This window comes from Dipteris shenzhenensis, chromosome 9, assembly GCF_047967505.1.
Source record: "Dipteris shenzhenensis isolate YYH24624 ecotype China chromosome 9, Dip_SZ_1.0, whole genome shotgun sequence".
NCBI classification, from domain to species: domain Eukaryota; kingdom Viridiplantae; phylum Streptophyta; class Polypodiopsida; order Gleicheniales; family Dipteridaceae; genus Dipteris; species Dipteris shenzhenensis.
Window position 1 is genome coordinate 34,885,810 of NC_141604.1, and position 18,068 is coordinate 34,903,877.

The following is an 18,068-nucleotide window of genomic DNA, read 5'->3' on the forward strand; positions in this document are numbered from 1 at the left end:
AGTCTCCTAGATATTCCCTAACTTCTGTCGCCCCTTTGTCAACACCAATAGCATTAACCTTCATAGGGTGATGGTGTACCGAGACGCTTTGGATTGCCCAACTTCGTAATTGACCACGTCTTTCATTAGATGCCTGACGGGCATCCATACGATAGACGATTGAGGTCACTCACACACCATGATTGTGCAGGCTCTGCAAACCTTAATGAAGCCACGTGGTCGACCTTCAATTCGAGATTAGCGGGCTTATTCACTACACCTCTTTGTATCTCCGCTGGAGTTCCCACCTCTTTCTCCAGTCTATGTTCGGTGAGACCCTTCCACACACCCCCATAATGGGCCCAATTCTACCACCAAGTCGATGAGGAATTTTTATTGATCCTTGCATCTTCAGTGAGGGTGGTTAGTTCAAATGTCCAAGGATTGAGCGGGACCACCACCCAATGCAAGAAACAGGTCATTAGGGACCAACTTCAGTCCCCTGTCATTCATGGATTGATTGGCACCTTCCTTCTTCAAGAGCACAAGCTCATTGACAAACATTGTGTACCAAGGCATATTTTTTGGTCTGATGCTCTTGAATCACAATGTGAGTTTGCATTTCAGTTTCACCTCCATACTTACATTAGGGGACGAGCATTTTCTGAGCGAAATCTTCCGAGCGTCCGAGCGAAGGAAAAAAAAAGCTTCCAACTATGCATAAATATGGCAAAAATCGATCAGAAGAAAACATAGTTTCACTTAGAAATATGCAAAGTATTATAGCAATGCCTATTTTATACAAAAATCTTTAGGTGAATCTGTAGGAATGGTGAGAGCATAATGGGATGGCTTTTGAAGAAACCCACATGTAGAGTAGACTTCTCTATGAAAATTCCCTTATGATCCTTCTTACAACTTTTACTTAATAGGGGGTGACATTGAAAACCCTCTCTCAACCTATCTTCATGAAAGAGTTTCTTCAAAGAAAACTCATTGAAGCAAGCCATCCAGGTAGTTTCGCCAGCGAAACCCCTTTGAAGCAAGTCTCCCAAGGTAGTTTCGCTGGCGAAACTACCTTGGACAGCACTTTTAAAAGTGACATAACTTTCATATCCAATGTCCAAATATAGTCATTCAACCACTCAAATTGATCGGAACACCCCATTTCAGCACATCTATGGAGTTATATTTTGGAAAATCTTTCATATATAGTATTAAATATTACATGTATTTTATGAGAGTGATATATAAGCCCAAGTTAATACTTATTTATAGTAATATAAACTTCTTTAGAAACATGTCCATAAATATGCTATAAAAACACTAAAAAGATATTGCCATATGATATAAATGTGTTAATAAGTAATTATATATGCATAGTATTATTACATTGAGAGTGATTATGAGGAATGTTTCTTAAAGGAATCAACACTTTTTTAAGGTAATAACAGGGGTACAAAGGGATGTCTCTAAATAAGAAAATTATGTTGTGTAAAAATGAATGAGTGACTAGTCTGTATATTTTTATGATAAAGGGATCTAGTTCTAGTGAAAATAAAAGTGTAAAAACCATGTTTCCTAAAGAAAAACGTTTTTAAAAATCTCTTGAAAAACACGCTCGGATAAACCTGCTCATAGGTTTTTGCTCGTAAAATTGACGCATCCCTTACATTATATGGACATGAAGATGCATTTTCTCACATGGCATCTTGATACTAGCCAAGTCTCAGTGGATAATCACACACCACACTCCTAGATTCACTCATTCACACTTACTTACACATCATCAATCACACCTAACTCAGGCACACCTACACACACCATGTGTTTACATACTCACAACCATAGACCTTATGACCCTAGGTATGATCCCATTACCTCAAATTGTCCTTCACAATATAACACAGGTTTCATTCAATATAAGACAATCATGAAGGAAAGAGACAGTTAGATGTGGAGGGAGAGGGAGAGGGAGAGGGAGAGGGACAAAGTCTACAAAAGAAAGCGATGTGGAGGGTTGGGAAATTCCCAACCCTCCTCCTCGCTTTCTTTTGTACACAATTTCCCAACCCTCCACATCGCTTTCTTTTGTACACACACACACACACACACTCGGTGAAGAAAGGAAATCCTTTAGAAGGCAGTGAGACAAAGATTGGCTACTCTTCAAAGAGACAACAAGAAGCATCATGTAGATCCCTGTATACATGAGAAGCCTACGGTTGCATAGTGGGAGCAACACCTTTTTTACCAAAATCGGAGTATCGGCAGGTTCAGCAAGGGAGTTGGTTTTCATTAACACGTTGTGGTGGATTCGGTGTTCGAGATATGCACATGTTTTAGGTGGTCACCCATGCACTACGGCTGATATAGTAGCTTCTATTTGGGCGGATCTTATTTTCACCATCAGAAGTCAATGGAAGGGTCCTCTATGGCAGCGAGAGAGAGATTGTCTTTTTTTTTTAATTTTATTTTTTTCTTTTTCCAAAGAAAGGAACCTTCTATTAATGCTTGAAAGATTTCATACAAGACAACAGCCCCGAAGGTGCTGAGTATGAAGAAACCGGAAAAGGCTAGAAGAAAAACTGGCCTGTGTTCCAGAGAAGCCCAGCTCACTGCCTAGGGGGTCTCGGGAACTGGGGCTAACAGCCAAGTGGGGGGACTATACAGCCAGCAAATCCCTCACAAAGTGAAGATGTAGAAAACACCTGCAGGCCAAGCCTTGCAGAAACGAGAACCCCTCTCAATAGTCGCCCAAGAGCCTGGAGTCCCATGCTCGCAGGTGGACCGTAGAGTGTAAATGATATCCTGCCAGATGGCAACCAAGGTAGCCGAGGGTGGGAACCGGGTGCTCTCCCATCACAAGACTGCAGCAAGCCACCCAAATGTTCCAAACCGTGATGCTGGCTACCACTTCCCAAACACAGTCTTCCCTAGGGGAAGGAGGAGCTAGGGCGTCAGGGGGGGCTGCCTCGTGGAGTGCAATCCTCTGAATGTTCTGACCTTGTATCTGGCAAGCTGGGGAAATTTTGTTAATTTGGAACGCATGTCCTCCCTCTGTCAACCAAGCCACCATCCCCCAGGTGTAGTCTCTGTGAAGACTCTGCATGCGTGTCATGATCCTGAGGGCTCTCGTCCAGAGCCTCGTTGCGCTACGACAGCTCCACAGGCAGTGTGGGATAGTCTCCAGGACATCATCTGAGCAGCAATGGCACTGCCCCTCCACTTGCATCTGCTCCAACGGGCCAATGGGCAAGCCTGCCAGCCAGCTAGAAGAAGTAAGAAATCTTCCTCAGCCGCAAGCTGGACCACAACTGCGTCCAAAACCTGGAGCGAACATCCTAGGGCACTCTCTGGGTCTCCCAGTGTCTCTCCCTCGATGGAGTCCATCTCGACGAGTCATCTGAAGTCTCCTGCCAATCCGTGTGGTGTAGGAAAAGAAAGGCACCTCATCTATTGTCTGAGCTAGGCCGCCCCTGGAGGGCCGGAACCACTCCCCCGGGTTCCACTAGACCTCCCTCAGGGGTCTACCCTCCCATAGCCAAAGGTGCCATCTAGAGGCATCCTACTCTGAGGTACTGGGAGGATTGATGTGCCACTCCTTCCCCAAGCATCCTACCACTCTGATTATCTGCCAGTGTATCCCATCAAGATTCCCATCCATCTCAGGGTTACTCCCGATGAGGGGCTGCAGTAGGCCTCCAGGTCCTACACGGAAGAAGCCGGGGTGCGTGCTACCACGCTACATCAAAATCCTCAAGGGAACACCAGTACGGGAAAATTGCCCCAGCCATCTACTGTCTCTCCAAATGTGAAGTCCTTCCCACTAGGACTCAAGAATGGCTAAGTCGATCTCGCCCATCCGCTGCCCTTCCCCTCTCAGATGCACTAGGGCGTCGAGCCTCGCGTCTACCTCCATAGGTAGTCTACTCCAGCGACCAAAAGTCCCTGCTGGATCACTGTCCCACTGTGCCCAACCAATGTGAGTCCGCTGCGCAAGCATACATCCCTCTTGATCTCTGACCTCTGGGTGCCACATAAGGGGCTGATGCTCGAACTCCTCTCTGCATCTGGGCGGAGCACGGATGAGACCCCTTGCTAGTCTCTGCCAAACCTTGTGAAGACTCCTCATCAGGGGGGAGCCCTTCCCCGTAAGGGGGGCCTCTGAGAAGATCCATCTATGTGAAGGCTGCGACTGTGGGTGAGGCCACGAACCACCAGCTTGCCGAGAAGGGCCCTGCTCTGCATCTCCAGATCAATGATACCCAAGCCTCCCAGTGCCTGTGGCATGATCATTTGCCAAGCTACTCGGGCCCTTGTGTTCCTCATGCCGTCTGAACTTGCCCAGAGGAAGTTTCGTACCAACCGTCGGAGCTACCCAATGTATCCTCAGTGAAAGCACCAACAGGAGGCAATATACGAGGGAGTGGCAAGAAGGACTTGGTTTCCCACTAAGGCGCGACCTGCGAGGGAGAGTTTGGTTGAGCTCCAATAGAGAAGCTTGCGCTGAACACTCTCAAGGACTGGGGCAATCTGCTGCTTTGTTGTAATGTCAATACCCACCTAGCATCCGAGGTATCTCGCTGTCTGGCCCCGCGGTATCCATCTGAAACCAAAGTCACTCCCCCACTCACAGATATCCTGTGTCTCTTCAAATCCTGTGAAGAAGCCTATGGATTTCGTCCAGTTGATCCGTGCCCCCAAGGCCTCACAATAGATAGCCAAGGTGCCTCTGACTCTCTCTAGACTCGCTGTGGTGCCCTCAACATACAAGGTCGTGTCATCTGCAAACTCCGAGTCAAGGAGCTCCTCCTCCTACCTGATTGGGAGCCTCAACCCTGTGAGACCCACCACCTCTGATCTCAAATAGTAGCCCAGAGCCTCCACTACAAATAGGGAGAGGAAGGGAGCTAGTGGGCAGCCTTGGCGAACCGAGCGAGAGAGAGGAAAGGCCTCGCCTATGTGTCCTCCGATAATCATCTGACTAAAGCTCCCTGCGTATAGCGCTGAAACTCCTTTGACCCATCTGTCTAAGAAACCCAATCTCTTCATAGTGCCCTCCAGGAAAGACCACTCCACCCTGTTGTAGGCCTTCTCAAAGTCCAAGAGAAGGATGGCCAGTGGCTGTGACTCCTCCCTGGACCAATCCACTGCCTCCCAAAACGTGAAGATGTTGTTCAGGATGTTGCGCTCCTGGACAAACCCAGTCTATGTGTCATGGATGATGTCGGTAAGATGAGGCCGTAAGCGCAAACTCAAGACCTTGGCGAGGATCTTGTGTGCAGTATCAAGTAGAGTGATCGGCCTCCATTGTCGAATATCTTACCTATCTCGCCCTTTCTCGAGATCAAACAAATCCACCCCTTGCACGAGGACTGAGGGAGAAGGCCTGTGTTTAGCTAAACAGAAGGGGGTAGAGATAATCTCCCAGAAGTTCCAGAAGAAGGCCGGAGTCAAGCCATCCTACCCCGAGCACTTCTGGGTCGGGAGAGCCTTGAGGGCTTCCTAGAAAGGCTCCTCAAGTCTGCTGCATAAGTCTCATGAGACTACTGTCGGAACATGATCCCAAACTAGCTCTCGGGCCACAAGACCAACTAGGGTCATCCTCTCCATTTGAAAGAGCTGACTATAAAATTTGGTGGTCATGTCAAGAATCTCTTGTGGGTCAGTGTGCATGATGCCCTGCGAGTCACTATAGCTGTGTGCCGGTCGATCAGGGCCCAGTGGTCTGAAAGAATTGCTTTATCATCCTGTCCCCCTGCTGTACCCATCGGGGCCCAGGAGGAATGGTAGGAGAACTCAGCCCGTTGCAACTCTGTGTCATGAAGCTCGAGACGAGCGCTCTCCAATCTGTCACTAAGCCACTGAGAAACTGAGTCTTGCTCCCTGAGCCTCTCGATGGAGGCGAGATCTCTCCTCAAAGCCCGCCGCTCTCGCTCCTGAAGGGTCCTCCTCCGCCTAAGGGCGTGAGCCTGCAGCTCCACACTGCTCCTTTGAATCGCATCAGCCACCCATGCAGCCCAGCCCTCACTCGGTGCCACCTCTGAGTGCTCCTAGATCTCTGCCATAACCTGCTGAATCTCCTTGTCCTGCAAGAGGTCCTCTGGAATGTGGACCCCCTTTTGGGGAAGACCTTGGCGGGGCTGATCCAAGTGAAGTACCACTGGAGAGTGGTCAGACATCGTGGTACCTGCCAGAATCCCGGTGGAACGGCCTTTGTGTATCCCCAACATAGAAGCGGTCTAATCTCTTGAGCAATCCATCGTGTCTCCTCTGTCCAAAGGAGAAGAGAAGGCTACCAGGAGTCCTGCTGAACTCTAGCTCTCTCCACGGGTCTTTGCCACTGATCATGAAAATGAACTGCTCCCATGTGCTACGCTCTGCTGCTGGCATCTCTGAGAACGAGGCGCCGCCCTGCTTGTCTTCCCCAAACTCCAGGTTATTGAAGTCTCCTCCAACAATCCAAGAATCAACATCCGGAAGACACTCTGACAGCCTCCTCCAAAAGGTCGGGCGATGCTGTCTACACGCTGGGGCATACACATTCAGGATTCCAATCTTGGACTCTCCCGTCCGAACTCCCATCCAAACTGCCTGTCCTGGAATGAGCTCGCCCTGATCGTAGACCTCTGAAGCCAAAGTCTGTGAGACTGAGATGCAAACCCCTCCGCTCTGTCCTACTGCGGGAGACCACTCCTCTGGACCTCTCCCTGGGAGAAGGTGATGGCGTCGTCTAATGCATGCAGCTGAAAACATGTGCTCCTGAATCATAAGGATGTCCACTGTCCGCCCTACCACTGCCCTCTGTAGCTCCTATCGGAGCATCAGGTACTGCGGCTGAGTACGAACACGGTCGTGGAGCCCGTGTACGTTCCAGCTCACTATGGTCCAGCTCATGAGGACGGGGGAGTCAAGAACAAGGCTCTCTTGTGAGTGGGTGCATGTCCTAGAAAGACTGCCTTGTGTGATTTTGCCGAGGGTTTGGACGGCGAGTAGTCAGTGTCTATGCGGCGTCATACTAGGGTGAATACCGACTCAATACCGATCTTCCGTGAGCAACTCGGCGCACGTATGGAGGAGCCATAAGTGTGCCTACTCCACCTTTGCCTCCATCGGCAATCTAATAACTCATGTCGCTAAACCACACACCGGCTCCTCGCGCGTGAACCTCAGCTGAAAGTTCACCTCAGCGCCATGGGCGTACCAAAGATCTAGTCCCTGTGGTCCCATCTACTCGTCCATCATGAGCATAATCTGATTACCCAAAATAGCATCAAACACCTCCAGGGACCACTTCTCTAACCCTGTGGAGGCAAACGAAAATCTCCAAATGGGGTATATCTGAGATCCCACTGCACTGATCGAACCCCCCTTTCGAGGCTGAAGGACCATGAGCATGACCTCCAATGGTAGAGGGTATGAGTCTGGAATCTCTAGATAGTTCAAGGGTCCTAACCTCCAGAAGTCCCGCAATAAGGGATGCCCAGGCTGGAAGTTGGGAGCTGCTGGCCAGGAAGACGAGCCCCGTCCCTCAGGATCCCTCTCTGAGCGGACTTGTTGCTGCGATGGGGAAGCAGAAGGGGGCATCGTTTGTCATTCCCTTGCCTGATGGCAGGGGTGTCGAAGCGGAAGAGGCTGCTACTGAAGCGGAGAGGGCGACGGCGGGAGAGTGAGAGGTAGGGACGTGGGGGACAGAGGGCGGGGGGCGAGTAATGAGGGTGACTATAGAAGGGGGGGCCAAGGGAGGGGGGAGGGAGGGGGAAGTGAAGAGGAGGAGGGGGAGGGGGAGGAGGAGGGGGAAGGGCGACCACAAGCCCCCCCTGCTGATTAGGCTCGTCGGGGCTCTGGATCGGCTCCTTCACGGCCCTCGTCGAGCTAGCATCTACGGCTCTCGCCATTGCCGCATCTGGAGCTCCTGGGGCTCTCTGCCGCTGCAAGGGTGGGTGCGGAGGCTGAACTTCCGAAGCTGGAGGATCGACTGGATGGACAGTGGCCTCTGCTGCTGAGGGAGGTGACTCCTACTGTTCCTCTTTTGAGGCCTCTCGGTCAACCCTGTCCCTCTTCCTGCGGTTGGCCCTCTGTCTGCGGCATTTGCGCGCCTGCTTGCTTGGTTTCTTTTTCTTTTGAACCTATGTCCAGTTCCCTTCTGAGGGGGTAACCCATGGGATCTGGGACTCTTGCTGCTCCTGCCTGAGAGAGTGCTGAACTCGGGCCTGCTGACTCTGCCTACTCTGTGGAGGAGGGGGGGGAGGCACATGAGGGTGGCCATGGGGGCAATCTCTGGCGAGGTGACCCATTTGTCTGCAACGAAGACACTGGCCTGGTAGCCCAGAGATCTCCACCCTCTGACGAAGTGTGCCTCCTTCTAGGGTCTCGAGAAGGATCAGCTCTGGGAGGGACTCCGGGCTCTCCACCACCAGTCTGATCTTGGGGACTCCATCATCTGCTAGGACGGAGGCGGCCGTCTGTGGCGAGGGCTCGAGCACTGTGCCAAACGCCCGGCCAATGGAAGGGAGAATGGTTCGATACTCCTTGGGGAGCCCTGGGAAGCGGAGTGTAACCGAAAACCGTGGAACATGGTGTGCCGTATCCATGTCCTCCACTGTCAACCCATGATACCAAGGAAAGAGGTAGACAAGGTGCGGGCCAAGGAGAATGGGGCTCTGCTCCACAAGTGTCGAGGCGATGTCAAGGGAGCTCAACTGGATGAGGAAAACACCTTGTCCATAGATGGTGACCTCCTGGATGTGGTCGCCCTCTAATGTCAAGCTCACTTGGATCCACTCTCACACCTGTCTCCTTGTAGGCATGAGGCTCACAATTCTGCCCACAAGCGCCTTGTCCTGGAGGGACTGGACTGCCTGCTGCACCAGTTGCTTGTTAGCTGGGGAAAGAAGAACCTTAACGGCTGTGGGAGTCGAGGGTGCTGCCATAGAGCCTCTTTGGCCAGACTAAAGGTCACCACCAAGATTTTCTTTCACCGTAACTAACACGAGTGCTCCCGTTGCAGGGAGGCAAATGAAAAAGGGAAGAAGCGGAGAGGCGGAGGAGAGAGAAGGAGAGGGCAGAGGAGGAAGAAGGGAGCAAGGGGAGGAGGAGGAAGGAATGAAGAAATGGAAGGAGGCGGGAGAGGCGGGAGAAGAGGAGAAGAAGGTGGGAGGAGGCGGAATGGCGGGGGGGGCACGTTGGCGGGAGGGCAGAAGGGTGGGAAGAGGTGCGAGGCGGCAAGGAGGGGAGGCAAGGAGGCGGAAGGAGGGGGGGAGGGGGGGCGGGGGAGCAGCAAGGGGGGGGCGGAGCGGGAAAGGCAGCGGGCAGGGGGCGGAGGTGGAGCGGGGGAGAAAGCAGGTAAGCCCATAAAGCAATTGGCAGTTCCTTATCCCACCTCTTCATAGATGAAGCCATCTTCCCAAGAGCTTTACATATTGTCTCATTAACACTTTCTACCAATCTATTCATAGTTACGCTGAAACGCGTTTCAAAGCCGAGCCAGGCATGAAGGGAAGCCTGGATCATGAAACGTGTTTCAGCGTCTGAAACGTTCAGGACCCTGAAACGGTTGGCTGAAACGTTTCAGCCAGTCTAACAGAAATGGCCCGTTTCAGACAACAAAGCGTCCAGGGTCTCCACCCAAATGTTGTGAAAATCCACCGCCAGCCCGATTTTGGTCGTTTTGATTTTGATTTTGGCCCCCTATGCAATGTTTCACTCCTTTAGCCTCATACTCTCTCCATCCTCAAGGTTTTCCGGCCCTCCTTGGGCCCCATTTACTCCTTTGCACTCCTTTCTCTCCAGCAGGCTGCATCAGCCCTCCATCATCATCTACTCCCCTTCAGCCTCATACTCTCTCCATCCTCAAGGTTTTCCGGCCCTCCTTGAGCCCCATTTACTCCTTTGCACTCCTTTCTCTCTAGCAGGCTGCTTCAGCCCTCCATCATCATCTACTCCCCTTCAGCCCTCCTTCAAAGCTCAAACTCCACTCCTTTAGCCGCCTTCAAACTTCAGCCCTCTTTCAACCTCCTTCAGCCCCTCTTTCAGCCCTCTCTTTCAGCCTACTTAGTTAACTTCTAAGTTCTAACTTGTAACTTGTTCCAAGTTCTAACTTCTAAGTGACATTGTGGTAAGTATTATGCACTATATTTTAAGCTACATGTAGGCTGTAGGCTGTAGGCTGTAGCATTCTAAATGTGTGTGTTCTCATCTCAAACCCCTTTTCTAAACCCCCTTTGCTGACGTGGCATTTCCCCGTTTCAGCCCTCCCAGAATCCCGAAACATTTCCTTTTCCGTTCCCCCTTTCCCCGTTTTTGTTTTCCCTAACTATGAATCTATTACACTGTGGATAATACGAAGTGGAACGTGTGTTGACCTAGTCCTAGCTGCACAAGCTTCCACCACTTGATTCAAAGGCACTTGAAATTAGCACAAATGTTGCTAACTAGAAAAGACGCCACTATCAATCCCTTGCAGTTTGATGTTGCCATTGCTTCCACCCATCAATTGCCATAGTCGGTATGTACAAAGATGCAGGTTTTTCCACTAGCTCTCGTAGGTAAAGTCCCACAAAATCAAGTCGCCAATCCTCGAAGGAAAGCGTTCACCGTATGTAAGGACCCTATGATGAGATTCTTCTTTATGAACAATTGACACTCTTTGCAAGTTTTGCACCACTCATACACATCTTTAAGAAATATGGGCCACCAATACCCTACTTGCCAAATTCTCTTTCTAGTCCTTGGAAGTATGGCCCATACACTCATGACATAAGTCCAAAGTCCATTTACCTCTTTGGGCGATACCAAATACACCATCAATACCCATCTTGTAGAGACACTTCCCAACCAAAGTGAATGCCTCGGCCTTCCACGCGAGCTTTTGTTTGTCATTTGCCTTCATGTCAGCTGTGTACTCTCCATTATTCAAAAAATCTTCTATGTTTTTTATCTCCTCCCATCCTAAACTGATGAAACCCACAAAGGGGTGGCCTTGATGTGATTCCAAAGCCTCACGGTCAAACCCACAAACGGGTGGCCATGATCTGATTCCAAATCTTCATGAGTTACATGATATGCCAAGCCATTGGCTTCCCATGGGAGATAGTTGATCTTCCACCTATCAAGCATCCTTAAAATAGCTTCGTACAAATTCTGTAAAGATTCCACACATACCTTCAATAATCCTTGAACTCGTATGACAACCAATTGAGAATCACCAAGGATCTGTAATTCTTTGCGTTCATGCTTCAATGCATGTTGTAATCCCATCATCAAATTGTGATACTCTGGATTGTTGTTCGTCTTCACACTAGCCCATATCTGCTTCAGGTGGCTAATATCCTTCCTTGTTCATCATGCAGAGCTGCCCCTCGGGCCCTATTTTTCTTGGATGGCAAGAATGCTCCGTTAAAGTACAAGGTAGGCTTTCCATCCCATAACTGTGATTCTGAGCTCTCTGGCTCCTCTCCTTGGCTTCATGTATAAGCGAATCCTGCTGATTTCTGTTCTCCCCTTCTTCAGTCAGCAGCATGTTGAGGGATGCTCTGGTTGAATCCTCTACTTTGAAGGAGGAGGAGAATTCTTGAAACTCTCCAAGCCATTTTGCAATACTTTCAACGAGGTTTGGCATCTGCACTAAATATGGATACATCTGTGCATTTAATAATGAAAACAAAGGGTTTCAGGAGAAGATATACCTGTATATCAAAGCCAACCCTTGCTGCTCCATTGACCTGTATCACTGCTTAGCCTCTACGAGTTGTCTGCTTGCAGACTGATCTGGATGCATGTATCGACTTTCTCCTTTTTGAATAAGAATGGCTCCAAGAGCATGACCAGTGACATTGATATTTACAAGGAAATTTTATTCAGATTAGGGGCTCTAAGTAGTGTCTACCTACTCATCATCTCCTTCAAAGCCTGGAATGAGGACTTCTATTCCTTACCCCAGTGAAAAGTTAAGTAAAGAGTTGATAGGGTAGGTTACCTCATGAGTCGCTGACAATACTTTCTTTTTCCTGTCATCTTAATTGCTTGCAACATTGAAGTAGGCGGCAGTATAGCAAGAATTGATTGTACTTTGTGGAGTCCATCTGCAGCCCTTCCTTGGAAATCACATGCCCAATAGTTTACCCAAGCTTCTTTAAGTGAGAGGAATCTCTCCATTGGGCATGCTATAGGCAAGGATTGTGTCAGCCAAGGAGAAAGGCTTGTGACAGACATGGAAGGCAAGCAGCCTATGGAGAAGAGGGAAGACCCACAGACTATATATCCTAGCTTGTTTTATAAGGAACTTTCTCCTGGATTTATGGTACACTACAATCACCATCTTGCTTGATTTGTATGGAGTCTAATGCTACATGCACTGCTGATAATTGTGACATAAAGCGAGTGCTCCACAATGATTGTGCCTCTCTTGAGCGCTTGCTAGGCTTATGGGATATTCCTATGAGTGCTCCAAATCTGACCTATCACACATCATAGGACACACATGCAGACCATCTCAAAGTATGATTATGGAGTTCTTCCAGCCATACCACATAGACTACTAAATCACAAGTGGTTAGCAAGGTAGAGATCTAGAGTGAGTGACACAATGCACTTGACATAGGGAGTCCCTCCAAACTTTGAGCAAGAGTTTTCGAGCGAAGTAGAAACTGAGCAAGACCCACCAATATGAATCAAGAGCTTTGTGTGCCCATTAGTGCAGAAAGTGATTTGAGCCAAAAATGCCATGCAAGGATGGAACATGACCAAAAAGTGACCTCCTTTCATGATACTAACATAATTTTGTAGCAAGGAAGTACGAAGAGTGTAACTACACCATACTTTAGTAATAAATACTAATGCCAAAATGTTCCTCAAGGCCAATGGCCTCAAAACAAAGTTATCTCAATGCCGTGTTATCACGCTCTCTATGTTGGCATATTGCATATCTTCCTCCCAAAAAGGGCTTGAAATAACTCCACCTTTATTAGTTGGGGATGGTCACGGGGCAAGAGTTTGGTGGCCACCTCACTCTCAATAGGTTGATACAAGTGGATGCACAGGCTCAGAAGGAGTGCGTTGATGTATTCCACTTCTTTGAGGGTATGGGTCACATATTCACCACATGGAGGAGCTCAGCATGCATGGCCATTTCACATGGTTAATTATGCACTACATCTTGCTCGCAGAATATATATATATAGTGACATCCACCATGGCACAATCAAGTACTGCTTGATTGTATGCTATGGGTAACAAGATGGTGCAGCAATCTAAGAAGAAGCATCGTGAGCTCCAAGTGCAAACATTAAAATCTGCCGTAGCCAAGAGAAAAAGAAGCAATGGCAGACAAGCGCTCTTTGGGCACTACAGAGAACATGACCTGCAAAGGAAATAGAAGATAATAAGGGAGAAGAACACAAAGTTGGAAACTTAATTACTGTGGCTGTAGATCAGAAAGGAAAAATGACAGCCTTCATGCCCTCCTAGAAAAATAGAGGGAAAATGTCTTACAAGAGAGTTTGTCCCATTGCAGTACACATGCTGTTGCGCACCAAATCTTTGGCCTTGTCTCATAGTGAAATCCTCAAGAAAACGCAGCACACCTCTACCATCACAATACAGAAATTCGATGATGGTAAGATACTCAGGATGCAACATAGGTTGATGGTCAACATCCAAGAGCTTTTGGTTTACAAAACCACCCTTCCATCCCACCTACAGGACTGTCTTGTGGGCCACCTTAAACATCATTGTGCAGTTTGAAGGGAAATCCTATTAAGGGAAAAAGGTGGTGTGTCATTGAATTTGTTTATCTTACAACCCAAGGCCATACGATCAATGGCTGATATATTTTTAGTGATTTAGACCACGTCTGACCCAATCAATATTACTTCCTCCACAAACAGATCTCTATGTGTTTGTAGGATATAGTGTGTATGATCATTGAGTTGATTTCAATCGTAGATAGAAAACTTTTGTCACAAATTTTGGTTGGAGATCATACATGCCCTAAGAAGACAGCAGCACAGATGTTCGTGATTCCTAGGCTGCTGGAGACAGCTGAGATGTTCAGGTGGCCACACTTTATGAATGGGCTACAGTGCTGATGTCATAAAAATAGTAAAATTTTGTAGAAGTTGATATGCAGATTCCTGTGACAGATAATGGTTTCGTCACTAAAACCATCTTAACATTCTCATTCAAGTTTTTAACAGATGAGAGCCAAGAATGGATGCTAGGAAGTAATCTCAAAAACCCTGGAAACCCCTCTGTACTGATGTCAATAACTGGTTTACAGGCAGTTGCAGAAGGAAGAGCAATATACAATAATACGAAACAGTTTATTCGTTACATGATCTCATCTAACATTGGTGAAGTGGTTTGCATCTTTTTTGGTGCCGTCCTTGGGATGCCAGAGGCGCTCATTCCTGTATGTATCTTTCTTCTCTTTAAATTCTAAACACCAACCCTACTGTTGAAAGAAACTAGGGCACTACGCAAGGAACCTTCAAGGTTTTTTCTATATTCTTTTATGGATTTATTTACAATTTCTTAATTTTGCCTCATCTGATTCATTATAAGGCACTGGGATGTAAAGAGAAGCGTAATTTGAGTAGAGAGAAAAAGCGATGCATTGCACTGCAACACTCATAATGAGGAAATCGAGGACGTCCACATCATTCTTGATTCTTAATCTGCTTTAGGTGGAAGGGACAAGGGAGCAATAGTGAATTTTCATGTCAGGGCACTTGTCTGGTTGGACTTGCTTGTAGTATATACTTTGCATACCCTTGACTTTTACTTATCAGTCCCTTCTATTGCCTCTATTTTCAGGTTCAGTTGCTTTGGGTCAACTTAGTTACTGATGGACTTCCAGCAACTGCAATCGGATTCAATAAACAGGACCGGAATGTAATGATGATGCGGCCAAGGAAGGTTAGGAATTCATGACCATCACTTTTTAAATTTATTAGCATTATTTTGTGTGTTTTACTTTGGGCATTTAGCGTAAGAAGTTTTATTGCCTGTTTGGCAGACAGTAGTGTTGAAATTCAATTATCAGTTTTGAAAGTCACTTACGACCTGCTGTTTTTTTGCAGATGGATGAAGCTATTGTTAATGGATGGCTCTTTTTCCGTTACATTGTTATTGGAGGTAAACAGAGATCAAAGAATATTGGCAAGCCTGAGATTGTGTAGAAACTTTTTGGTTATTAAGCATATAAACTTTCTTGCACTGTCTACAAAACTTAAATAGCTAAAGCCTCTGTTGAAGGTATATTGTCTTGCACTCTCATGAGTATTTGTACAAGTGTAAGAAAATGAGCACTAGTATCTTAGCTTTGGTTACTTTGGTGTGGTCAAAGGGCATTAATCACATAGCTTATCTTAATGCAGCTTATGTAGGCCTCGCAACAGTGGCAGGATTTGCATGGTGGTTTCTGTACTTTGAGGGAGGGCCAAGGTTGCAATATAAAGAACTGGTAAGAACACTTGCTATGTCTACACCATTTAACGTACATAGCATTGAATAAATAATTTCTTAGCAGGACAAATGCCTCTTGTATAGCAGTATTTGAGCAATAAATCTATTACCTGCCATATTGTAAATGTGAATCCTATGATCTTATTTAAGGGAAATACCTATATATGTACTTGTTCTTTTAAGAACTGTTACATGAAAGGAGTCCCATGAGCTTTAGGGCTAAATCCATGAACCAAAACCATAAAGAAAATATGAAGCACAACTAACTTTATTGACTATGGGAGGCCTATTCCTTTGTTCAAGGTCTTAGCAACTGCACCATGTATCATATCCTATCATTTTCCACAAGTTGACAGGCTGGTCCACCTATACATCTTATTACTCTTAATTTGCTCCAAGATACACAATTACGGCCCCTTACAACACAATGGGTAGAATGTTTGGATTAGAGTTCTGATCAGCCTCCTGCATTCACGCTGTTTTGATTCCTTTCGCCCAAGAATCCAAACATGATCTGAATAAGATGGCACTTTGTGCCTTTGGATACTTCCTGTTCCAATTTGGGTTTACTGATTTCTGGTTTAAACTTCCACCATGCCTGGTAACAGGTGAATGAAAGTGCAGGTTGTTATTTCGAGTTTGTGCCTGCTTCCTGGAGGCAGTTGCAAGTTGCCTTGTGCTACTTTTTTAATGCAGTTCTGTTACAAAATGTAATGTGATCTTTTTTCTCTGCAGGTGAATTTTGATAGCTGTGTGGAGGGGAAGTTTCATTATTCCTGCAGTATATTCCAGGACAAGCATCCTTCAACTATATCTATGAGTGTGCTGGTTGTGGTTGAGATGTTTAATGCTTTGAACAACTTAAGTGAAAATCAAAGCCTTCTGTGAGTTCTTTACCAACTGTACAGTTTTATCTGATTTAGTCATTAATACCTTTTAACTGATGAGAACTAATCAAAAGGCAATCATTTTTTAGACTTCTACACTGGAACAATGGAAAGGCTACTTTATGCATGTGATTCATATGGAAGTATATTTATAATCTGCCTTTTCTTTTTTTTCAGATCCCTTCCTCCCTGGAGTAATCCCTGGCTATTGGGTTCCATTACTGTGACAATGGCTCTACATTTTCTTATTCTTTACATACAACCCTTATCTGTCTTGTTCTCAGTAAGCCAACTGATATTTTTTCAACCAAAATTGGAAGATTTTGTGAGATGTATATTTTTCAGTTATGAAGGTTGTGGATCTCAATGTATTCCACAAATTTATTTTATATTTAATCAGGGCTATTCGATGGCAGGTGACTTGGCTTTCTTTCACAGAGTGGAAAGCTGTTTTTTGGTTCTCCTTCCCTGTAAGTCGCCCTTTTTAACTGTGAAGGCTTGATCAATGATTCCAATATACCCTTGAGCTTCATCAAACATTACTCACAGGTTATTAGTGTTCTACCTTTTGTAGGTGATCCTTGTCGATGAATTATTGAAATTCTTCTCTAGGCACATGAAAGGTATACTCCTTAATAGTATAGAATACCCCTATATGAACCTCCTGCTTTTAATCATCAAGAGCAGCTTCCTGCATTCTCTAATTTGGTGATTATGCTGGGTGTTTATTTGCCAATTAGTCTGTATATATAACACTCAGCCTTGAGCATGTTGTTGAAATTTGCAGGAGCGACTTTGACTCTGAAACTGAGGCGACACGATTTTCTACCTAAAAGTCAAACTCGTCAAAACTGACATTTTTTATATCAGAGTCCTATTTTTTCATTCATTAATGACTTCTGTAAACTATAAATATTATATTCTCTCTGATTCCAATATTATACCTCAATCAAGAGACACTTTGTACATTTAGTTAGAAACCATCAAGTTTTTGAAGAGGCAGTATACATATCCTTTTAGAGCGTTTGAGGTCGAGTTAGAACAGCTGGTCTTTTTCACAATTTCACCATAAAAAAGACAGAATGGTGAAGACTTGAGCATCAAGGTCTGCTTAGAATGAGCAAAAATACTCATTTGGTTTGTTGCAACTACATCTGCAAGTAGTGACACATCCTATGTACATATTGAGGAGGCCATTCCTTCAGCACAAACAGTGTACATGACTTTGATGTAAATAAATTTCTAGTGGTCACTATTTTATGATAACTCGGAGCATTGATGTTTTTTCTAGTAGTTGAAGCTTTTCAGGAAAAATTTTCATGTGCTCCACTCACCTTCCATCGGCTGTTTCGTAATAGTATAAAATAGGAACAGCATACAACAAGAGATTATGTATCTCAAGGCTCCAATCCAATGCATCAGTAATCTCAAAAATTGATGTTTGTTGAAACAGCTGAATTATCGGTTTCAACTCTGTCCAACCAAAATTTTATTGTACAGTGGAGTGTTTTGTAATACATCGGTAAGTAATCTAGCAGATAAAAGATAATTGGTTAAATCGCAATTCTAAAAAAACACTCCTCTTATGCAGCATGGCCGACTCTTACCTTTGTAATGCTTACGATGGAATGTAGAGGCATTTAATGCACGTGCGTGCGTGCACACACACACACAATGCCATACTTGTACTGAGCTAGAATCTCCAACTATCCGCAAATTCCTGATGTCTACCCG

General features: G+C 46.2%; 1 protein-coding gene across 2 annotated transcripts in view; it reads left to right on the forward strand.

Moving 5' to 3' along the window:
• Positions 1-17,579, forward strand: part of ECA3 (endoplasmic reticulum-type calcium-transporting ATPase 3) — a 204,977-nt gene extending 187,398 nt beyond the window's left edge. For both annotated transcript variants that reach the window (XM_087378846.1, XM_087378844.1), the window contains 9 exons: positions 14,261-14,392; positions 14,797-14,898; positions 15,063-15,117; positions 15,360-15,445; positions 16,183-16,331; positions 16,512-16,617; positions 16,751-16,804; positions 16,909-16,957; positions 17,122-17,579. In XM_087378846.1, the coding sequence (XP_087234972.1) occupies positions 14,261-14,392; positions 14,797-14,898; positions 15,063-15,117; positions 15,360-15,445; positions 16,183-16,331; positions 16,512-16,617; positions 16,751-16,804; positions 16,909-16,957; positions 17,122-17,189 (801 nt within the window). In that variant the 3' untranslated portion in view covers positions 17,190-17,579. The remainder of the gene's footprint in view (positions 1-14,260; positions 14,393-14,796; positions 14,899-15,062; positions 15,118-15,359; positions 15,446-16,182; positions 16,332-16,511; positions 16,618-16,750; positions 16,805-16,908; positions 16,958-17,121) is intronic.
• The last annotated feature ends 489 nt before the right edge of the window (positions 17,580-18,068 follow it).